General features: G+C 58.8%; 5 protein-coding genes across 7 annotated transcripts; 2 read left to right on the top strand and 3 right to left on the bottom strand.

The window, feature by feature from the left end:
- Window positions 1-1,121: 1,121 nt before the first annotated feature.
- JDV02_009035 (Cytochrome-b5 reductase) lies at window positions 1,122-2,515 on the top strand. Its single transcript, XM_047990675.1, has one exon. It carries the CDS (start codon window positions 1,194-1,196, stop codon window positions 2,217-2,219), a length of 1,026 nt encoding a protein of 341 aa, XP_047846684.1. The 5' UTR covers window positions 1,122-1,193; the 3' UTR covers window positions 2,220-2,515.
- On the bottom strand, window positions 2,275-4,577 carry CAJ1 (DnaJ-like protein). The gene is made up of 3 exons (XM_047990674.1): window positions 4,141-4,577; window positions 2,775-4,042; window positions 2,275-2,704 (listed from the first exon to the last, which is right to left on the bottom strand). The coding sequence occupies exons 1-3, from the start codon at window positions 4,244-4,246 to the stop codon at window positions 2,522-2,524; spliced, it is 1,557 nt and encodes a 518-aa protein (XP_047846683.1). The 5' UTR covers window positions 4,247-4,577; the 3' UTR covers window positions 2,275-2,521.
- A 239-nt stretch (window positions 4,578-4,816) lies between these two features.
- Window positions 4,817-6,125, bottom strand: JDV02_009033 (uncharacterized protein). The gene is made up of 2 exons (XM_047990673.1): window positions 5,426-6,125; window positions 4,817-5,369 (listed from the first exon to the last, which is right to left on the bottom strand). The coding sequence occupies exons 1-2, from the start codon at window positions 5,870-5,872 to the stop codon at window positions 4,920-4,922; spliced, it is 897 nt and encodes a 298-aa protein (XP_047846682.1). The 5' UTR covers window positions 5,873-6,125; the 3' UTR covers window positions 4,817-4,919.
- Window positions 6,126-7,154: 1,029 nt separating this feature from the next.
- Window positions 7,155-9,538, top strand: ERG9 (Squalene synthase). 3 transcript variants are annotated; one of them, XM_047990671.1, is made up of 4 exons: window positions 7,155-7,451; window positions 7,507-8,560; window positions 8,611-8,772; window positions 8,833-9,538. In XM_047990671.1, the coding sequence occupies exons 1-4, from the start codon at window positions 7,396-7,398 to the stop codon at window positions 8,953-8,955; spliced, it is 1,395 nt and encodes a 464-aa protein (XP_047846680.1). In that variant the 5' UTR covers window positions 7,155-7,395; the 3' UTR covers window positions 8,956-9,538. The 3 variants fall into 3 exon arrangements, with proteins under 3 accessions (XP_047846680.1, XP_047846681.1, XP_047846679.1); XM_047990672.1 differs by having other exon boundaries at window positions 8,611-9,086; XM_047990670.1 differs by having other exon boundaries at window positions 7,155-8,560; window positions 8,833-9,086.
- On the bottom strand, window positions 9,477-11,651 carry JDV02_009031 (uncharacterized protein). Its single transcript, XM_047990669.1, has 3 exons — window positions 10,170-11,651; window positions 9,889-10,084; window positions 9,477-9,834 (listed from the first exon to the last, which is right to left on the bottom strand). The coding sequence occupies exons 1-3, from the start codon at window positions 11,064-11,066 to the stop codon at window positions 9,665-9,667; spliced, it is 1,263 nt and encodes a 420-aa protein (XP_047846678.1). The 5' UTR covers window positions 11,067-11,651; the 3' UTR covers window positions 9,477-9,664.
- Between the last annotated feature and the right edge of the window lie 3,570 nt (window positions 11,652-15,221).

Raw genomic sequence — 15,221 nt, 5'->3', positions numbered from 1 at the left:
GGGCGGGGATCAATGGATGGATCCATGCGCCTCCCACTGGAGGCTCTCTCCCCAGTGGACTGCACTCCACTACCTAACGTAGGTACCTACACCTACTAATGATGGAGGCACTAAAACAATGACGACTTCGCTCGCAGGACCTGCCTACGTTAAATCTACGGAGAGGCCCCAGCGCAGTCGCGGTGCCAAAATTAGGCACCTCAGCCTAAACCACACGGGTTGCAGCCACTGACTCGCTTTATCAGCGGGCACGCGTCTTGTTGGCGTCAACCTTGAACCCCGTTCATAAGATCAATCCAGTTCCCGCCTCTGCCCTCTCGCCGCTGGCCCGTGACATGACCGCGGGGTTGAAATTGGCCTTCCCATCCGAGTTCATGCGAGATCGTGGGTCGTTCCGCGTCGTCGCGAGCACGAAGCGGGCGTCGAGCAGAGTGCACGCACTTCAGTCTCACCCCGAAACTGCGCATCACGGAAGACGGGGCGGGATTGCGTGTACATGACAAGTACGTAGTATGTTGTATATGTAGCAGTCGACGGTATGGTTGCCCTACGGAGCCTGCGTGAGATGCATTCATCATGCGTCCCGGGTCCGACGCCTTGGGTTCGGTCGTTTCGTCCGACAAGGGCCTGCCTCGCTAGGTCGACTGTTTGTTTACTTTCTAATGGCCCTATACTAGTCCTCCAGAGGAGCACCGCGTTTGCCGTGTCTGACGCCTACAAACCCCGCCGCATCTCGCTGGGCTAGGCGGCTCAGGCACACGCGCATCCCGCCCAGCGCAAGGTCGCGCTGAGGCCGCGCTGAAGCCCCGCCTGCCGCTGCCGATCCCTGAAGCGGAAGGCCTTCCAAGGATTTCCAAATCGGCCAGCATCCAGGGAAAGATACACCCGACAAACTAACTGATGGATCACTCCGGACTAACCTAGGAGGACAGTGGCGGGCGGCTGCCCCCCCCCCCCCCCCTAGGCAAGGTACCGCCACCTTAGCCAACCACGTCAGGTGGGATGACGCCCGACCGAGGGGCAACGGGGCCCCAGGCGCCACGCCATCGACGCCAGCCCTGTCTCATCGTAGACCCTGATCTCGGTTTTTCTCTGTCCCGTCGTCGTCACCTCATCCAACATCAACAACCGCCCGCCGCGCGCCCACTGCGCGACCCCACCCTGTTGAACCGCCCGCGCCCATATTAATAGCCATGGGCCTCTTGGGGACGTCCGTCATCTTCGCTTCACTCATCTACCTCATCGTCTACCGCCGCGACTGGCTGCTCGTTTCGATGTTGCAATGGCTCGGCCTCCGGGGGCCCAGCAGCCCCCCGGCCGAAGGGGCCCTACACGAGAAGGAGGGGATGAAGAGGGAAGACACACAACCAGTGGGCGACACGGCGCCGAGGATACGCAACGATTCAAAGGCGAGTAACGGCAGTGCACGAATGCCGTCGTCCGCCGGCGGACCGACGACAACGGGCAACGCGCGGCGCGACATGCTAGCCATGCCGCCCCCACCACTTCCCCCGACGATCCAGCCGCCGACCATCGACGAGCCCGAGAGCCCGACGACGCCCAAGGCTTCTGCCAGTCGCCCTCTGCAACCCGTACCGACCTTCACGCTCTCCGACGAGCCCCCCGCCACGCCAACGTCTACGGGCATGATGCCCCCTCCTCCGAGGCCATCGCGCCCCTCGCCCGGCGGCCGCGTCCCGACTCTTCCGCAGTTCCCAGCCGCCAACTCCGCCCAGCGCGCCCGCGGCCCTGTTCCCAACCGCGGTCCCCCCTCGCTGTCCCCCGGCGGCCTCGCCCCTCCGCCCACGCACTCCTCCAAGCCGCAGAAGCCCTCGCGCAAGATCATCCTCGAACCAGGCCACTCGCCGCTCGACTGGGCGCGCATCTCTGGCCCCAACGCGGACCTCCGCGGCCTGGACGCCTCCACGCCCTTTCTGCGCGTCACTCCGTCCATGCTCAAGCGCCAGACGGGCCGCAAGGGCAAGGACGCTTGGATGGCCATCAACGGAAAGGTCTACAACGTTACGCCGTACGCAAAGTTCCACCCCGGAGGTGTGCCGGAGCTGATGCGCGGTGCGGGCCGCGACGGCACCAAACTCTTTGGCGAGATTCACCCCTGGGTGAACTACGAGACTATGCTGGCGGCCTGCTTGGTCGGGTTGCTCGTGGAAGAGCCGGAGGCTGGCAAGGAAGAGAGCGAGATGGACAAGATGGACTAGTTTGCGACTAGACTACCGATTTGTACCCTGATGAGCCTGGCATTGCATAGACATACCGACTAGAGAGATACCCCTGGGCGAGAGATGGCAGAGTTGAATGTAAATCATATACTACCTAGGTATTTATCCATGCTCACCGCGATCATGCCACTAGGCCCATATCCATCTCTCTCTTCCTGAAGCCTATCGAATATGAGGAGAGGAAACCAACACCCGCATCCCACCGCTCAAACAAGTCTATGGCTTCACATGCCGTTCTATACATTCCACTCAATGCCAATCTCTTACTGCATCCGCCGAGCTTATTGCTTCGGCACATTGGGAGCTTCCGCAGCCGTGGCCTCGGCGGTCTCGTGATGATGATGATGGCCGCCCTTCTTGTCCTTCTTCCGCTTCTCCTCGTCCTTATCTTTCTTCATGGCCGCCTCGGCAACGAGCTGCTCGAAGACGAGGTAGTCGCCTTCTTCCTCTGGTGATCGCGCAGCCTACGTCCCACGTTTGTTAGCTGACTGATTGTTTCGCATCCTCGTATCCCGCGAGAGAAGCGGCACTCACCTTGTTGAAGACGTCGCCTATCAGGACGAGAGCCTGTGCGCGTTCCAGGCGCTTCGAGAGCGGGACCTTCTTGTCGTAAAGCACAGCGTCGCAGACTTCGCGAAGCACGCTCTGGATCTCAAACTTGCTGCCTCTCCATGCCGCAGTGAGAATCTTTCCCGTGACACGACGCTCGTACTCGACGCGCTTCTCGTCGGTCCAGTCGTCGCCACCCTTCTCCTCCATCTTGGCCATGTCCTCCATGGTCTGCTGCGCGTCAATGGCGCTGCTGATGGTGTTCCAGGTGTCCTTGACGAGCGTGCCCTTGTCCTTCAAGCGGCTGAAGAAGCCGCCAATTCCAAGGAACTTTTGACTGCGCAGCAGGCCAGAGGCCTTGGAGACGTACGTGTGCCCGATGGCGTGAAGAATGTCGATGCCGAACGACTCCATCTTGAGGTTCTCTACCTCGAGACGCATCTTCTCTCGGAATGCCTTGGTTACGTCGGAGCCCTTGTCCGTCTCGGTCCAGACACTGATCCGATCGAGCAGCTTCTGCGACAGCATGTCTACCCGCTCCTTGCGGACGCGGGCACGCTCCCTTTCGAACTCGGCAAGCTGCTCACGCTGCTCCTTGCTGAGCCCGCCTTTCTTCTTCTCCTTTTGCTTGAGCGCCTCCTCGGACAGCTCGCGATCGGGAGACTCGCTGTGCGCCTTTTCGGTGAGGGCCGGCCGGAGCGGGATCTGCGTTCGGCTTCGAGAGCTCGACGACGGCGCGGGAGACGTGGCATTCGACCGGACGGGCGGCGTCGGCGCGACACCAGGAGAGGGCGCCTTGGGAGCACCCTTCTCGTCCTCGACAACTACTGTCGGTGGCGGAGCAGCCGCGGCGGCACCTTCGGCGGCGGTGGTCTGCTCTTTCAGGCTCGCCTTCTTGGCCTCTTCGGTGCCCGGGAAATCAGCATCATCTTTGGCCGCCGCAGCGCCCTCCTGCGCGGCAGCTTCTGCCTGGGCCTGGGCCTCGGCCTCCTCTATCTCCTCCTTCATGGTGATGTCCATTGTAGCCGTGAGGTCCTTCATCAGACTGATCTCGCCGATCCAGTCGACAAATGCCTCGCCTCCGAATATCGAGGTGAAGAACTCGGCCGGGTCGGCAAATCCCTCCTGAGGCTTAGCATGGTCCTTGCCGAACTTGTCGTATGCGCCGCGCAGCTCCTTATCGGACAGCACCTGGTATGCCTCGCCAATGGCCTGGAACTTTTCGTGTGCGGTCGGGTCGTTGGGGTTCTTGTCTGTATCTCTGATCAGTCCAAGCGTCGCCAGTAACATGCCGACGGCGCCATAAAAGACAAGTCGAGCGCGCGACGCTGACGGAGAATAGGGGACGCACCAGGGTGGTGGATGATGGCCAGCTTGCGGTAAGCCTTCTTGATCTCCAGCTCAGTGGCCGTAGGCTGCACACCCAGGGTGTCGTAGTAGGCCGTGTCGACGACCATGTTGGGCTAGGGGTATCTCTGTAGGGAAACGCGCTTCGTGTCGGAAAAAAAGGAAAGGTTCGATGCTCGTTCGATGAACGCGGGCAGGAGTCGGCTCGTAATGACAAGGCTGGAAATTTTGTTGATCAAGCGGAAGCCTGGGGTGCTATCTGGACAGGCGGCGCTACGTAATGGCGGGGCAGTGCCAACTTGGCCTTCTGGCGTCTCCTATGACGGCCGGCCCTCGCGCACCAGATGACAGGATACCGAGGTGACGGACCACTTTTCCGAGTGCCACAATGGCCCGTGGTCTGTTTTGGCGACAATGCTTGCGCGTTTGCTGTGCTTTTCAGGTCGAAACACAGGGATCGGATCAGGCCGCGACAATCTGCTACATAGCGCACATTGTCGGGCCTAGGATGTTAGGGGATCCCGTGCTACGCGGCAACATGGTCACGTCCAACTGGGCTACCCTAAACCGTGCCATTCCTTTGAGCTGCAGCAAGATTTTGAATTTTGTTGGACATGTAACGTTAGTCCAGTCATGTATTTCATGGAGACTGGCCATGAGATGGTGACGCGTCTCGCGTCCAAATACAGCCTGCGCCTGTCGAACCGACGTTTCCCAGTTGAGACCGTCCAAAGCCACCAACATATGAAGTAAGCAAAGCGCGGCCCGGATTGCCTGATTCCGCTAACGAATCCCGCCGGCTCTCATCCTCTTGAAGCAGCGGCGGTAGGCATCATGCACCTCCGGAACGACGTAATCGTACTCGCGAAGCTTTCCCACGAGCTTGGTCGTGCTTAACTGGCAGTTGCTGCGCCCTGCCTTGATAACCTGCGCTTGTTCCATGACGCTAAAGTTTTTATAGGTCAGGCCTGGTCGGACAATCTCCTTGAAGAGCTGAAGGACCTCATTGTGTGAGATGGCGCCTGGGTTCGTAAAATTATAAACACCCATTTCGTCGTGTTCAGCCAAGAGGATGGCGGCGGGCAAGAGGTCGTGGAGAATGGTATTGCTATTCGGGATATTGACGACGCGGTCATATCCTATGATCTTGGTGACAAAGCTGCGCGGGTGAAGGTCGTCGCTGACCGGCATGCGTAGACGGAGTATCAAGCAGTTGCCATAGTGCTTCATAATCTACTCATCATTCAGCTCAGGTATCAATCCCGCCTTGTGACCGACCGCATACTTACAGGCTCAACGTGGCCCTTGGTCTCCGAGTAGAAGCTGCCGCGAAAGTTTGGCTCGTCTTCCTCCGTGTATCCAGGCCCGCCAATGGGGTGAGCATCGTCATACTGGTAGATGCAGCCCGTCGCAAAGACGGTGCAGTGAATATTAGCCTGAAAACAGCAGTCGGCCAGGTTGAGTGCTCCGATGACGTTGGATCGAACAGTCGCTTCCTTGTGGTCCTCACACCAGTCGACATTGGGCCTTCCGGTGCAGCCGGCGGCGTTGAGGATGTGAGTAGGGCCGACCCTGGCGATTTCCTGCATGACGGCCTCGCGATTCTCCATACGTACGGTGGTGGTGTGTACGTCTTTGCCCTGGCGGCTGAGGAGTCTTTCGAGGTGACCGGCAATCCAGCCATCTCCGCCCCAGATGAGGAAGCGTTGCTTTGGCTCCGGCCGTGCAGATGCCATGGTTGTTGTCACTTACGGCGAGGCGAGAAAGCTGGGCTCAAGCAGCAGAAGAGTCACATTCATAACGGTGGCAAGTGGTGCAGTCGATACCGTTCACATTGTTGAAGTTGAACATGCCAAGACTGAAGGCCACATCCTTCCATCTCAAGAGGTAAGAGCGGTGTACATTGTGGCGTTGCTCCTGCCTCCCGTGAGGTTGCGCATGGTAGGCACGGTGCGCCTTGTAATGCGATGCCTGCCTCCTAAATTTGCAGTTGAACCTGGAAAGCATGAGCATGAGAGCTTCACAGCTCAGAGGCTCGAGGAAAGGGGCGTGTGGTGTGATATATTTCTGGGCAATTACGGCATTTCCATAGATAGGTCGAGTCCCATCTCGTGTTGGGGTAAGCACCACAGTCGCGTACGCCTTTAAATACGCACAACTGCATCGTCGCGAGACCGAGACCGAAGACGCTCCGACACCCGCTCTCTCAAATCGAGCACCCGCGTATGTTAGTTTGGCAGCTGTGTATGGCCACGTGGGTGGCAGCATCCACCCAGCGGTATCAGTACACCTGCAGGTTCTCAGGTGCACCTCGTTTGGCAGTGTCACGTTGAGGCGCGTACGGCTCGGCTGGCCCGTCATGCTGTGAGACTCTAGGAAGGGATGCAGTTGGCCTCTTCTTTGATGAGCGGGATGGCAACCCGCGCACCGTCACGTCGCGACCCGCCACAGGCGAAGGTCTTCCATGTTGCCACGGAAGCTTGACGATACTTCGTACAGGCTACGTGGTGGAGCTAGCTGGTAGTGCGGGACTCGAGAAGGTACCACCTCTCACTTCGTAAGGTACGACGTACGAAGTACGTAGCACGAAGTAGGTTGCGTTTGGCTAGACGCCAGTTTCGTCGCCCAACGTTTGGCTCTGGGCCGCTCCAGATTCTAATTCGAGTCGTCGATGGCGGAAGTGGCGGCGGTGTTGGGCTGCGAACACGAAATCGGCTGATGGGGTCCGACGACTGGTGCCGTTTCTGGGAGGTGTCACGGCTTTCCTGCTCGCGGATTTCCAGGACCGAAACCCCGAAGACCGCCAGCCTGCAATGGATCCATGGATGCTGCCTGTCTCTCCAGGGGCCCCCAAGGGCTGTCACCCAGTGAGATTTCGGGGCCACGCTACCGTTCTTTGGTGCGCAGGTACGCAACCCCCATCCACCCCCCAAAATGTGGGGTCAATTTGGGCAACCTCCTAAAAATCCTCCAACCGCTGCCGCTGCATATTTAACTCTGCTCTCTTCTCCCCACCAGCGCGTCGGGACACCGCAGCGAGACCTCGCGGCAGGAAAAACACCTGTTCACTCGTCACAGCAGCCAATTTCTTGCTCAATCGCCTGACTCGACGCCTGCGTCTTGACCATTTCGTCGCAAATCCTTGCGACGCGCCGCCTCGGCCTCTTTACTGAGATCGACGGCCTTGCCTGCTTCGGCGCCCCCCCTTTTTATTCCGCTCCCTCAACCCTGTGTGCGACTGTCACGCGCCACAGCCATCATGGGTGCCCTTTACTACCTCATGCATCCGAACCAGTTGCGGTCCATAATACAATGGTATGGCGGCCCTTGTATCTGGACGCGATGGTCCTGACGCTGACATCAGCTGCAGGAAGCTCTGGCACAACCCCGTCCACCAGCGCAAGCCCTCAGAGGAGTCGCCGGAGCTGCAGGAATGCTTCCGCTTCCTGAACATGACGAGTCGCAGCTTTGCGGCCGTCATCCAGGAACTCAATCATGAGCTCCTTGTCCCCATCACACTCTTTTATCTCGTCTTGCGCGGCCTCGACACCATCGAAGATGACATGACGATACCCATCGACAACAAGGTCCCCTTGCTGCGAAAGTTCCATGAGACCATGGATATTGACGGCTGGCAGTACCACGAGAGCCAAGAGAAGGACAAGGAACTGCTGGAGAAGTTCGACGTGGTCGTCACGGAGCTCAAAAAGCTGAAGCCCAAGTATCGCACGATCATCAAGGAGATGACGGTCAAGATGGGTAACGGCATGGCCGACTACGCGGAAAATACCAAGATGATCGAGAACGGCGTCCAGACCATCGAGGAGTACGAGCTCTACTGTCACTACGTTGCCGGCCTCGTGGGCGAGGGCCTAACGCGTCTCTTCGTGTCGTCGGAGCTGGGAAATCCCAAGCTGGCCGAGCGGCCGTCATTGACGGAGTCGATGGGACAGTTCCTGCAAAAGACCAACATCATCCGCGACATCCACGAGGACTGGCAAGACGGTCGCCGGTGGTACCCAAAGGAGATCTGGAGCAGGCACGTGGACAAGTGGGAGGACCTGCTTGACCCCAAGTACCGCGAACAGGCAGTCAATTGTGTGTCGGACATGATTCTAGACGCACTGAAGCACGCTGAGGAGTGCTTGTTCTACATGGCGGGCATGCGCGAGCAAAGCGTCTTCAACTTTGTGGCCATCCCCCAGGGCATGGCCATTGCTACTCTGGAGCTCATGTTCCGCAACCCCGACGTGCTCGAGAAGAACGTCAAGATCACCAAGGGCGACGCATGTCAGCTCATGTTTGAATGCACACAGAACCTGCAGACGGTATGCGAGGTATTCCGGAGATATGCCCGGAAGATTCACGCCAAGAACGACCCTCGGGACCCCAACTATCTAGCAATTAGCGTGCGATGCGCCCAGGTACGGACAGTCCCCTGTATGAACATGAGCGAGCGCTAACGGGCGGTCAGATTGAGCAATTCATTGAGACGCTGTACCCTACGCAAGACCCCAAGAAGTTGACGCTCGAGAACGAGCAACGACAGAAGAAGGAACCAACTGTTGACCCGGGCGAGAACCTCATCATGTTTGGCATTGTCCTCCTATGTCTGCTGTTCGTATCTGGCATTATGGTGAGAGCAATATGTGCGGCAGCCCCCTATATCTCGCAACCGCTGACTGGATTGATCTAGATTGGAACTGCAATGTTTTTGGGGGCGAAATTCCCAATCCTATCAGACATACTTCAGCACGCAGCAAATCTCCTCCCGGGCAACAAGCCACCAGCAGCCGCTACGGGGCGCGACGAGTTATAGGCGTGGCCGGCCGATAGCCATACTCGTTGCGATGCCTTTTATGTACATAACTTGTACTATTTACTTGACGAGACCACATCTGGAGTATTTTTGCAGGCGAACTAATAATATGATGCTAATGTTGCCTCTTTGTTCATGACCTCCTTCATGCGGTTTCATGTGTCGACAGGAACAGAAGACGGCCGCTTTGCGGACGCAGCACGGATGTCAAATTGCAATCCAGTCCTCTGATGACTGTGGTTGTGCCGAAGAAGTGCTAAAATCGAACTGCATTTGGCTTCCCCTTTGGGGCGGCGCAGCGCAGCTGGATCTCTGATCGCCATGGGACGAGGCTCTGCTGGAGTGCAAACATCTTTCGCTCTCGAGGCGCATCTTTGTGAGAGTCGATGTGCGTGAGAGGTGGCCCTGGTTATGTGACTTTTCCGGGTCTGGATGAGGCTGAGTGTGAAGTGGCCGACTTGCGAGCAGACGGTTCGCGATGTCACCTCCTGGCAATCCATCCGAGACGCCTAAGAACAATGCAATAGGTATCCATTTTGACATGTCCAAGAATACTAGTAATGATAGCACGACCTTTACAAGGGTCCACCGCGTCCCATCTGCCGTCCAGTGCATCCGATATTTACAGGAGAGACATAAACGCAAAACGCATCAGCGGGTGTACAAAGATGCCTCATCCTTGTTCCCTCTCCTCAGCCGCAACGGCCCTCTACGTCAGGTTTCCATTGTTGACAATTAGTGGGGTGGTGCCTTGCGCAATGCCCTTGACCTTTGCAGGGCTGTTGGTGGCCAAATTCTTGATCACGTCGGACATTTCGCTTGCCTGGCGGCCGGTCAGGCCCATGACATATGCGGTGAGACCCGCAACATGGGGGCTCGCTGGCGACGAGTCAGTAAAGTGAGGCAAATGGCCGGAGTGGGATGTACACGTACCCATGCTGGTGCCGCTGAGAACATTGGTGGCCACCTTGGAGGCGATGCCGACGGAAAGGACCTTGACGCCGGGGCCGTTGACGTCGACGACGGATCCGAAGTTGGAGAAGGTGGCGAACTGGTCGTTGGTGGCGTCGATGGCACCGACGGTGATGGCCTGGGGCGCGGAGGCCGGGGACGTGCCGCTGGCATCCTTCTGCACGGAGGGTCAGTATCTGAAGTCTTGTCCTGCGTTTTGGGGGCTATTTTGCGCCTTGCTTGCTACGGAATGAGAAACGCACCTTCTCGTTGCCGGCAGCCACGACGGGGACGATGCCGCCGGCCAGGAGAGCGCCGATGGCGCGGTTCAGGGCTTGGGAGAAGCCGCCGCCGAGCGACATGTTCATGACGGCCTTGTTCTGGAGGCCCTTTTTCTTGACGTCGTTGAGGACGAACTGCATGCCCTGGAGGATGCCCTGGTTCTGGCCGGAGCCGTCGGCGCCGAGGACCTTTACGCCGACAATGTTGGCCTTTTTGCAGACGCCAAAGGTGGCGCCGGCGATGGTACCTGCGACGTGGCTGCCGTGGCCGTTCTCGTCGGTGTCGACGTTGTTGACAAAGTTTGCGCCCATGACGGCGCGGCCCTCGAACTCGACGTGGTCGACGCGGACGCCCGTGTCGACGACGTAGACGGTCATGCCCTGGCAGGCGGCCTCGTCGAAGATGTAGCCCTGCTCCCCGGCGCGGGCGTGGGAGAGGCGGTTGAGCCCGGGCGGGGCGTTGGTCTGCATGATGGCGGCCGTCGTCTTGTACCAGGTGTCGGCCTCGACGTAGGCGACCTCGTCGGCGGCGTTGAACTCCTTTACGGTGGCGGCGTCGCCCTGGAAGGCGGCGCAGCGCCAGTCGCCGAGCGTGATGGACTTCATCTCGGTGGACAGGTAGGCGCCGTCGAGCCCCCGCTTGTTGAGGTTGCGCTTCTGGATGGTGCTCGACATGGCCGAGATGCGCGCGTCGATGGCCTCGCTCCCAAACGTCGAGTTGAAGACGGCGATGTAGGTGTTCTCGACGGGCCGCTCCGCCAGGGCGTTGACGATGGGCAGGTCGCGCCGCTCGTGGCTGACGGTCGTCGTCGTCTCCACGACGTAGGGCGGCAGGGCGGCCGCGAGGGGCGCCGCGAGGAGGAAGAGAGCACCGAGCATGATGATGAGATTTTACGTGCTCGTTGACACGCTTACACGAGCAAAAGACAGAAAAAGTGAGGCCAAAAATGAGTTGGCTCGGCGCGATATATGCTTGTTGTGAAGATGTTATGTTGGTGTTGCGAAACAGTGTAACCAGTTCCCGCCGGTCACTCCTCTCTATCCCCGTCCCGGAAAGAATGGACTTTGAAAGAAGGCGTGGGCTTCTCAAGTCGGAATACTTGAAAGGCGTTGTTGGGCGTGCCGGCCGTTGTGTGCTCCCCTTGATGTAAGTAGGCTGTGTGTGTGTGAAAGGCTTCGTGTATCAAAAATGAATGGTCAAGAACCGCGATCAACGCTCGCTCCTTTCGTCGACAATGGAGGTCAACGTCTCGACAAGGCAAGGTCAACTGCACACACAATGTACAGGCGTTTATAAGAAAAGACAAGAAAGCTCGAACAAGAACGAACGGCAGAAGAGAAAATAAACAAGAGGCCCAGTAGACGTCACCTCTACGCTTGGGCGTGTGAGGGAGGGAAGAAGGGAAGTGAGTCTACAGGGACGACTCGTGGGTGAAGAAGACGAAAGTGAGTCCGGGTCAGTTGGTGGCCCGGGCAGGCGGACGCGAAGAGTAGATAAACGGATGGACGGCAAGGGGAGGAAGAGACGGGAAGACGGGGCCCCGAAATGGCGTTACGCACACGCACGCACATGGACGGTACAGATGTGCGCAAGGTACTAACAGTACAGTACTGTACCGTACAACACAGACGTCTGGCTACGGGAGGAAAGTAGAAGGAAGGGGAGTGAGCCAAGAAAGGCTCCAACAACACCACCGCCGGCTAGAAGGCGCGTAGACTGGTCGGACGACTACACACCGGGAGGCAGTGTGAGTGTTGGCTTTCGCTCACTCCGTGGTTGCGGTGCCACGGCTTACGACAGCCCTTGAATCTCTCCCACCCACTCACACGCCCCCCGGGGGAGGGGGGTTAATCCAACGCCTCAGGTCCCTCTGATACTGTCCAGCGCAGCCACAGCCTGACTGCACTCTACTGTACCCGTGACCGGAAGAGAAGGGGGGGGGCCAAGGAAGGCAAAGGAAAGGAAGGGGCTCTGTGGTCGTCGTCGAGGTCGTCTTCTTCCGCCGCCTGCCCGCAAATGGGGGAGCGCATCACAGGGGTGTAAAACGCAGGAGGCGCCTCCGGGAGGGGGGCAAAATGGCCGGGGGGGAGTGGAGGGGGGGGGGGGGGTTTCGAGGCTCGAGCAGCCCCCTGGTTCGTGAGAGGTCTGGCGGGCCGGGCAGGGCCAAGTGGAGCGGCAGAGCGAGCGCCTCTCGCCCAGGCACGCAACGTCTCGAATGTGCACGAGCAAGGGGATGAACGGCGGGTTGCGGAGCACTTTTGACTGGCAGGCAGGTAGGCAGGCAGGCAGGCAGGGTATGTCTGTAGCACAAGGAAAGCGAAGCAAAGCAAACCAAGGTGCAGGCAGGGGGGTAAGTTAGGCCTGGGCAGAAGTGGACACGCACAAAGCGAGGAAAAAAAGAGAGTTCTGGGGTGCAGTGTACTGTGCCTTGGCGAACCCCGTGGGCGATACGTTGGAGGGTAGGTTTGTTTTCCCATCGACCTGCCGCGGACGGGCTCAAATGCCGGTTACTAAAGAACCTAGCCAAGGACTGATGAGGCTGGAGGGAGGACATGATTAGAAAAGTATGGCGGCACGAAAAAAAGGAGTGTTGACGGCGTACGACAGCTTCCTGCCAGGTACAGCCTATGACGGAACATGAAAGGCGCTGCTGGCGGCGCAGGGGGCATTGGCGGGCGTGGCGCGGGAAGGGCTCCACAGCCGGGAGACCGGGCATCCATGGAACCTACTAATTCATTGGGGGGTCCATCGCTGTGGTGGGAGGCGCTGGCGGCTCTTCCGGGGCGATTGGCTGTCAGGCGCCGCCTGTGCCTGGCGGCGCTTCACGTTGCCGTTGCCCCTGGCGCAAAACAAGCCTCTCTTAGTAGGTGGGATGGGGGCCACCGGGCCAGTGGTTGTGCGTCGTTGCGCGCCCACCGACATGTCTCTGCGCACATCGACTCGTTATCAGGCACCTGGTTGGATTTCAGATTTGATGGAGATTTCTCGACGATTTTGGCTGGCTGGCTGGCCCAGATTTCTTGTTTGCATCACAGACGTGCTCGCTCGGAGAATTCACACAAAACTGATGCTGGGCACGGCCATTGGTGCTACGATACTTACCGTGTACGTACCCCCCGGGTGAGATCCAACATTGCCAGCCGGCCAACATGCTCTCCAGGCCCCACTTCCTTTGTCCGTCTCTGAACATCGGGTTGTATATACGCCCATACGCCGGGCAGTTTCCTGCACCTTGTTTTCCGTCTTTGCATTGCAGGAGTGTACGTCCGTGGGAGGTATGCTCGGGGGAACGGTGTGGATGATGGGCTGTATCAACCCCCACGGCCAAGAAACCAGAAATCAGCCCGCACAACGTCCGACGACACGGCACCATCGTGAGGGCCCCCTCGTCGACGATCACCACCGTGGTTTCAATTACTACCTGCGTAGTATCGTCCGAAAGGGATCGGTGGTGACCAGGGCGGCAGGCAGGTCGGCCGCTTTCGACGACCGGGCCATGAAATTCATCTATATGGTTCAGTCCATCTACTCGGTACACGTCAGGACACCTTGCAAAGTAAGGGTCTTGCGACGGGGAAGCGATCCACCTGCGTGCTTCGCTTCGTCACCTGCATACGGGTAATCTGCTTTGCATGTTATAGATGGACGGCATGGAAAGAGTGCCGTCGCCATAGCACTTACGTACCGATGGTCCTTGCCGTGCGCATATTATAGCTCCCGATTGGAGACGACACACCCGGGCCGCGATGTGACGCAGGGACAGCGGTGAAGAGAGCGCGCCGTGCGCAACAACAACAAACAACATCAACATCAACAACATCGTGCTCCAGCATATATGCGCCGCTCGAGCATCGTCATCATCATCGCGCGCAACCCTTTCGGCCGTCATCTCCCGTCGATTCCCCCGGGTGGCGCGTAGATCCGAGCATCACGACGCCTGCTCCGTTTACCACCGCCTTCCAGCTAGTACGTATGTACGGAGGCCCGTTTCACCAACACAGTCTCATTGGAAACCAGGAGCAGCAGGAATACGACGTTGCCAAAGGCCATCCCGTTGCCCTCCCCCCCTTGCAATGAATCCTCTGCCGCCGTCGCCGCCGCCGCCGTTTGCAGTAGTAGCAGCAGCAATAGCAGCAGCGCACGCGGAGTCGTAGCGTTGAGTGCCTGCCTAAGCAGGGTAGGCAAGGCGAGGCAATACACGCCAAGTTGCTTGTTCGTGCCATCTCCGTGTAAGAGGTTTCGCCCGGGAAGGGAAAAAAATGGAGCCTGAGGGGGCCTGCCCCAGGGGAAGGGGAATAATCAGCCAGTTGTCAGGTCCGGCCCCCCGGCCCCACCGACTGGAAACGCACTCTGCCGCTCGACTCGAAACCGTTCGTCTGCCAACAACACAACATAAACCCCCCCCCCGCGGCGGCGGCCGAGCCGCAAGCGGGATGGGCTGGGACACCAAGTGAAACGGCGGGCGGCCGACTCCCTCTCTTTCTTTGTGTGTGTGTGTGCGTGTGCACTTTGTACGAAGCCGGGCCTCCCCCCCTCCCGCCATCTTTCCTTGTCGCGATTGTGACAGAGGCCTGGCCAACGCAAACACTGCTCGACTCTGCGCGCGCACGTGCCGAATTCCACGTCGGCGGCAGCTGGAACGGGCAATGTACGAAGCGGTGCAGTAGTAAGTTATATACTTCGCCATCGAAACGTGGGCGACGCGCGGACGCGCATCTGTAAGTTGAACGTAGCCCGTGCTGCGAGATTCTCTGCGCGCGCCTCCCGTGAAGATGCCTCTTCGTCTTACGGACAAGGCCACACCAGACTTACACACACACACCTTGCCTGTGGGACGGCGGCGGCCACCGGAGCAAAGAGGTCCACTCGTCTCGGCGCATGCTGTCGTCGTGGAACGGAGTCGGAAGTCCCGCCGTTCGGAGAAGATGACACCGGCGCTTGATCCCTCGAACTCGTCTGCGGTATAGTATTGCCTCGCTGCTACGGGACCAGCACTTCCTGTCGTAGTAATATCCAATGTACGCAGGGCTGAT

This window comes from Purpureocillium takamizusanense, chromosome 9 (genome assembly GCF_022605165.1).
Source record: "Purpureocillium takamizusanense chromosome 9, complete sequence".
In the NCBI taxonomy this organism is placed as follows: Eukaryota; Fungi; Ascomycota; class Sordariomycetes; order Hypocreales; family Ophiocordycipitaceae; genus Purpureocillium; species Purpureocillium takamizusanense.
This window is presented reverse-complemented; position numbering and strand designations above follow the sequence as displayed.

What these genes read in the sequence shown, in the direction of transcription:
- JDV02_009031 (XM_047990669.1), bottom strand. Translation starts at nt 11,066, where the DNA reads ATGCTCGGTGCTCTCTTCCTCCTCGCGGCGCCCCTCGCGGCCGCCCTG. An exon ending in TGGCTGCCGGCAACGAGAAG is followed by an intron (nt 10,085 to 10,169) that starts GTGCGTTTCTCA and finishes CCCTCCGTGCAG; the next exon opens with AAGGATGCCAGCGGCACGTC. An exon ending in TCTCAGCGGCACCAGCATGG is followed by an intron (nt 9,835 to 9,888) that starts GTACGTGTACAT and finishes ACTCGTCGCCAG; the next exon opens with CGAGCCCCCATGTTGCGGGT.
- JDV02_009033 (XM_047990673.1), bottom strand. Translation starts at nt 5,872, where the DNA reads ATGGCATCTGCACGGCCGGAGCCAAAGCAACGCTTCCTCATCTGGGGC. An exon ending in CCAAGGGCCACGTTGAGCCT is followed by an intron (nt 5,370 to 5,425) that starts GTAAGTATGCGG and finishes AATGATGAGTAG; the next exon opens with ATTATGAAGCACTATGGCAA.
- CAJ1 (XM_047990674.1), bottom strand. Translation starts at nt 4,246, where the DNA reads ATGGTCGTCGACACGGCCTACTACGACACCCTGGGTGTGCAGCCTACG. An exon ending in GGCCATCATCCACCACCCTG is followed by an intron (nt 4,043 to 4,140) that starts GTGCGTCCCCTA and finishes TCAGAGATACAG; the next exon opens with ACAAGAACCCCAACGACCCG. An exon ending in TAGGCGACGTCTTCAACAAG is followed by an intron (nt 2,705 to 2,774) that starts GTGAGTGCCGCT and finishes CGTGGGACGTAG; the next exon opens with GCTGCGCGATCACCAGAGGA.
- JDV02_009035 (XM_047990675.1), top strand. Translation starts at nt 1,194, where the DNA reads ATGGGCCTCTTGGGGACGTCCGTCATCTTCGCTTCACTCATCTACCTC.
- ERG9 (XM_047990671.1), top strand. Translation starts at nt 7,396, where the DNA reads ATGGGTGCCCTTTACTACCTCATGCATCCGAACCAGTTGCGGTCCATA. An exon ending in TTGCGGTCCATAATACAATG is followed by an intron (nt 7,452 to 7,506) that starts GTATGGCGGCCC and finishes CATCAGCTGCAG; the next exon opens with GAAGCTCTGGCACAACCCCG. An exon ending in TTAGCGTGCGATGCGCCCAG is followed by an intron (nt 8,561 to 8,610) that starts GTACGGACAGTC and finishes ACGGGCGGTCAG; the next exon opens with ATTGAGCAATTCATTGAGAC.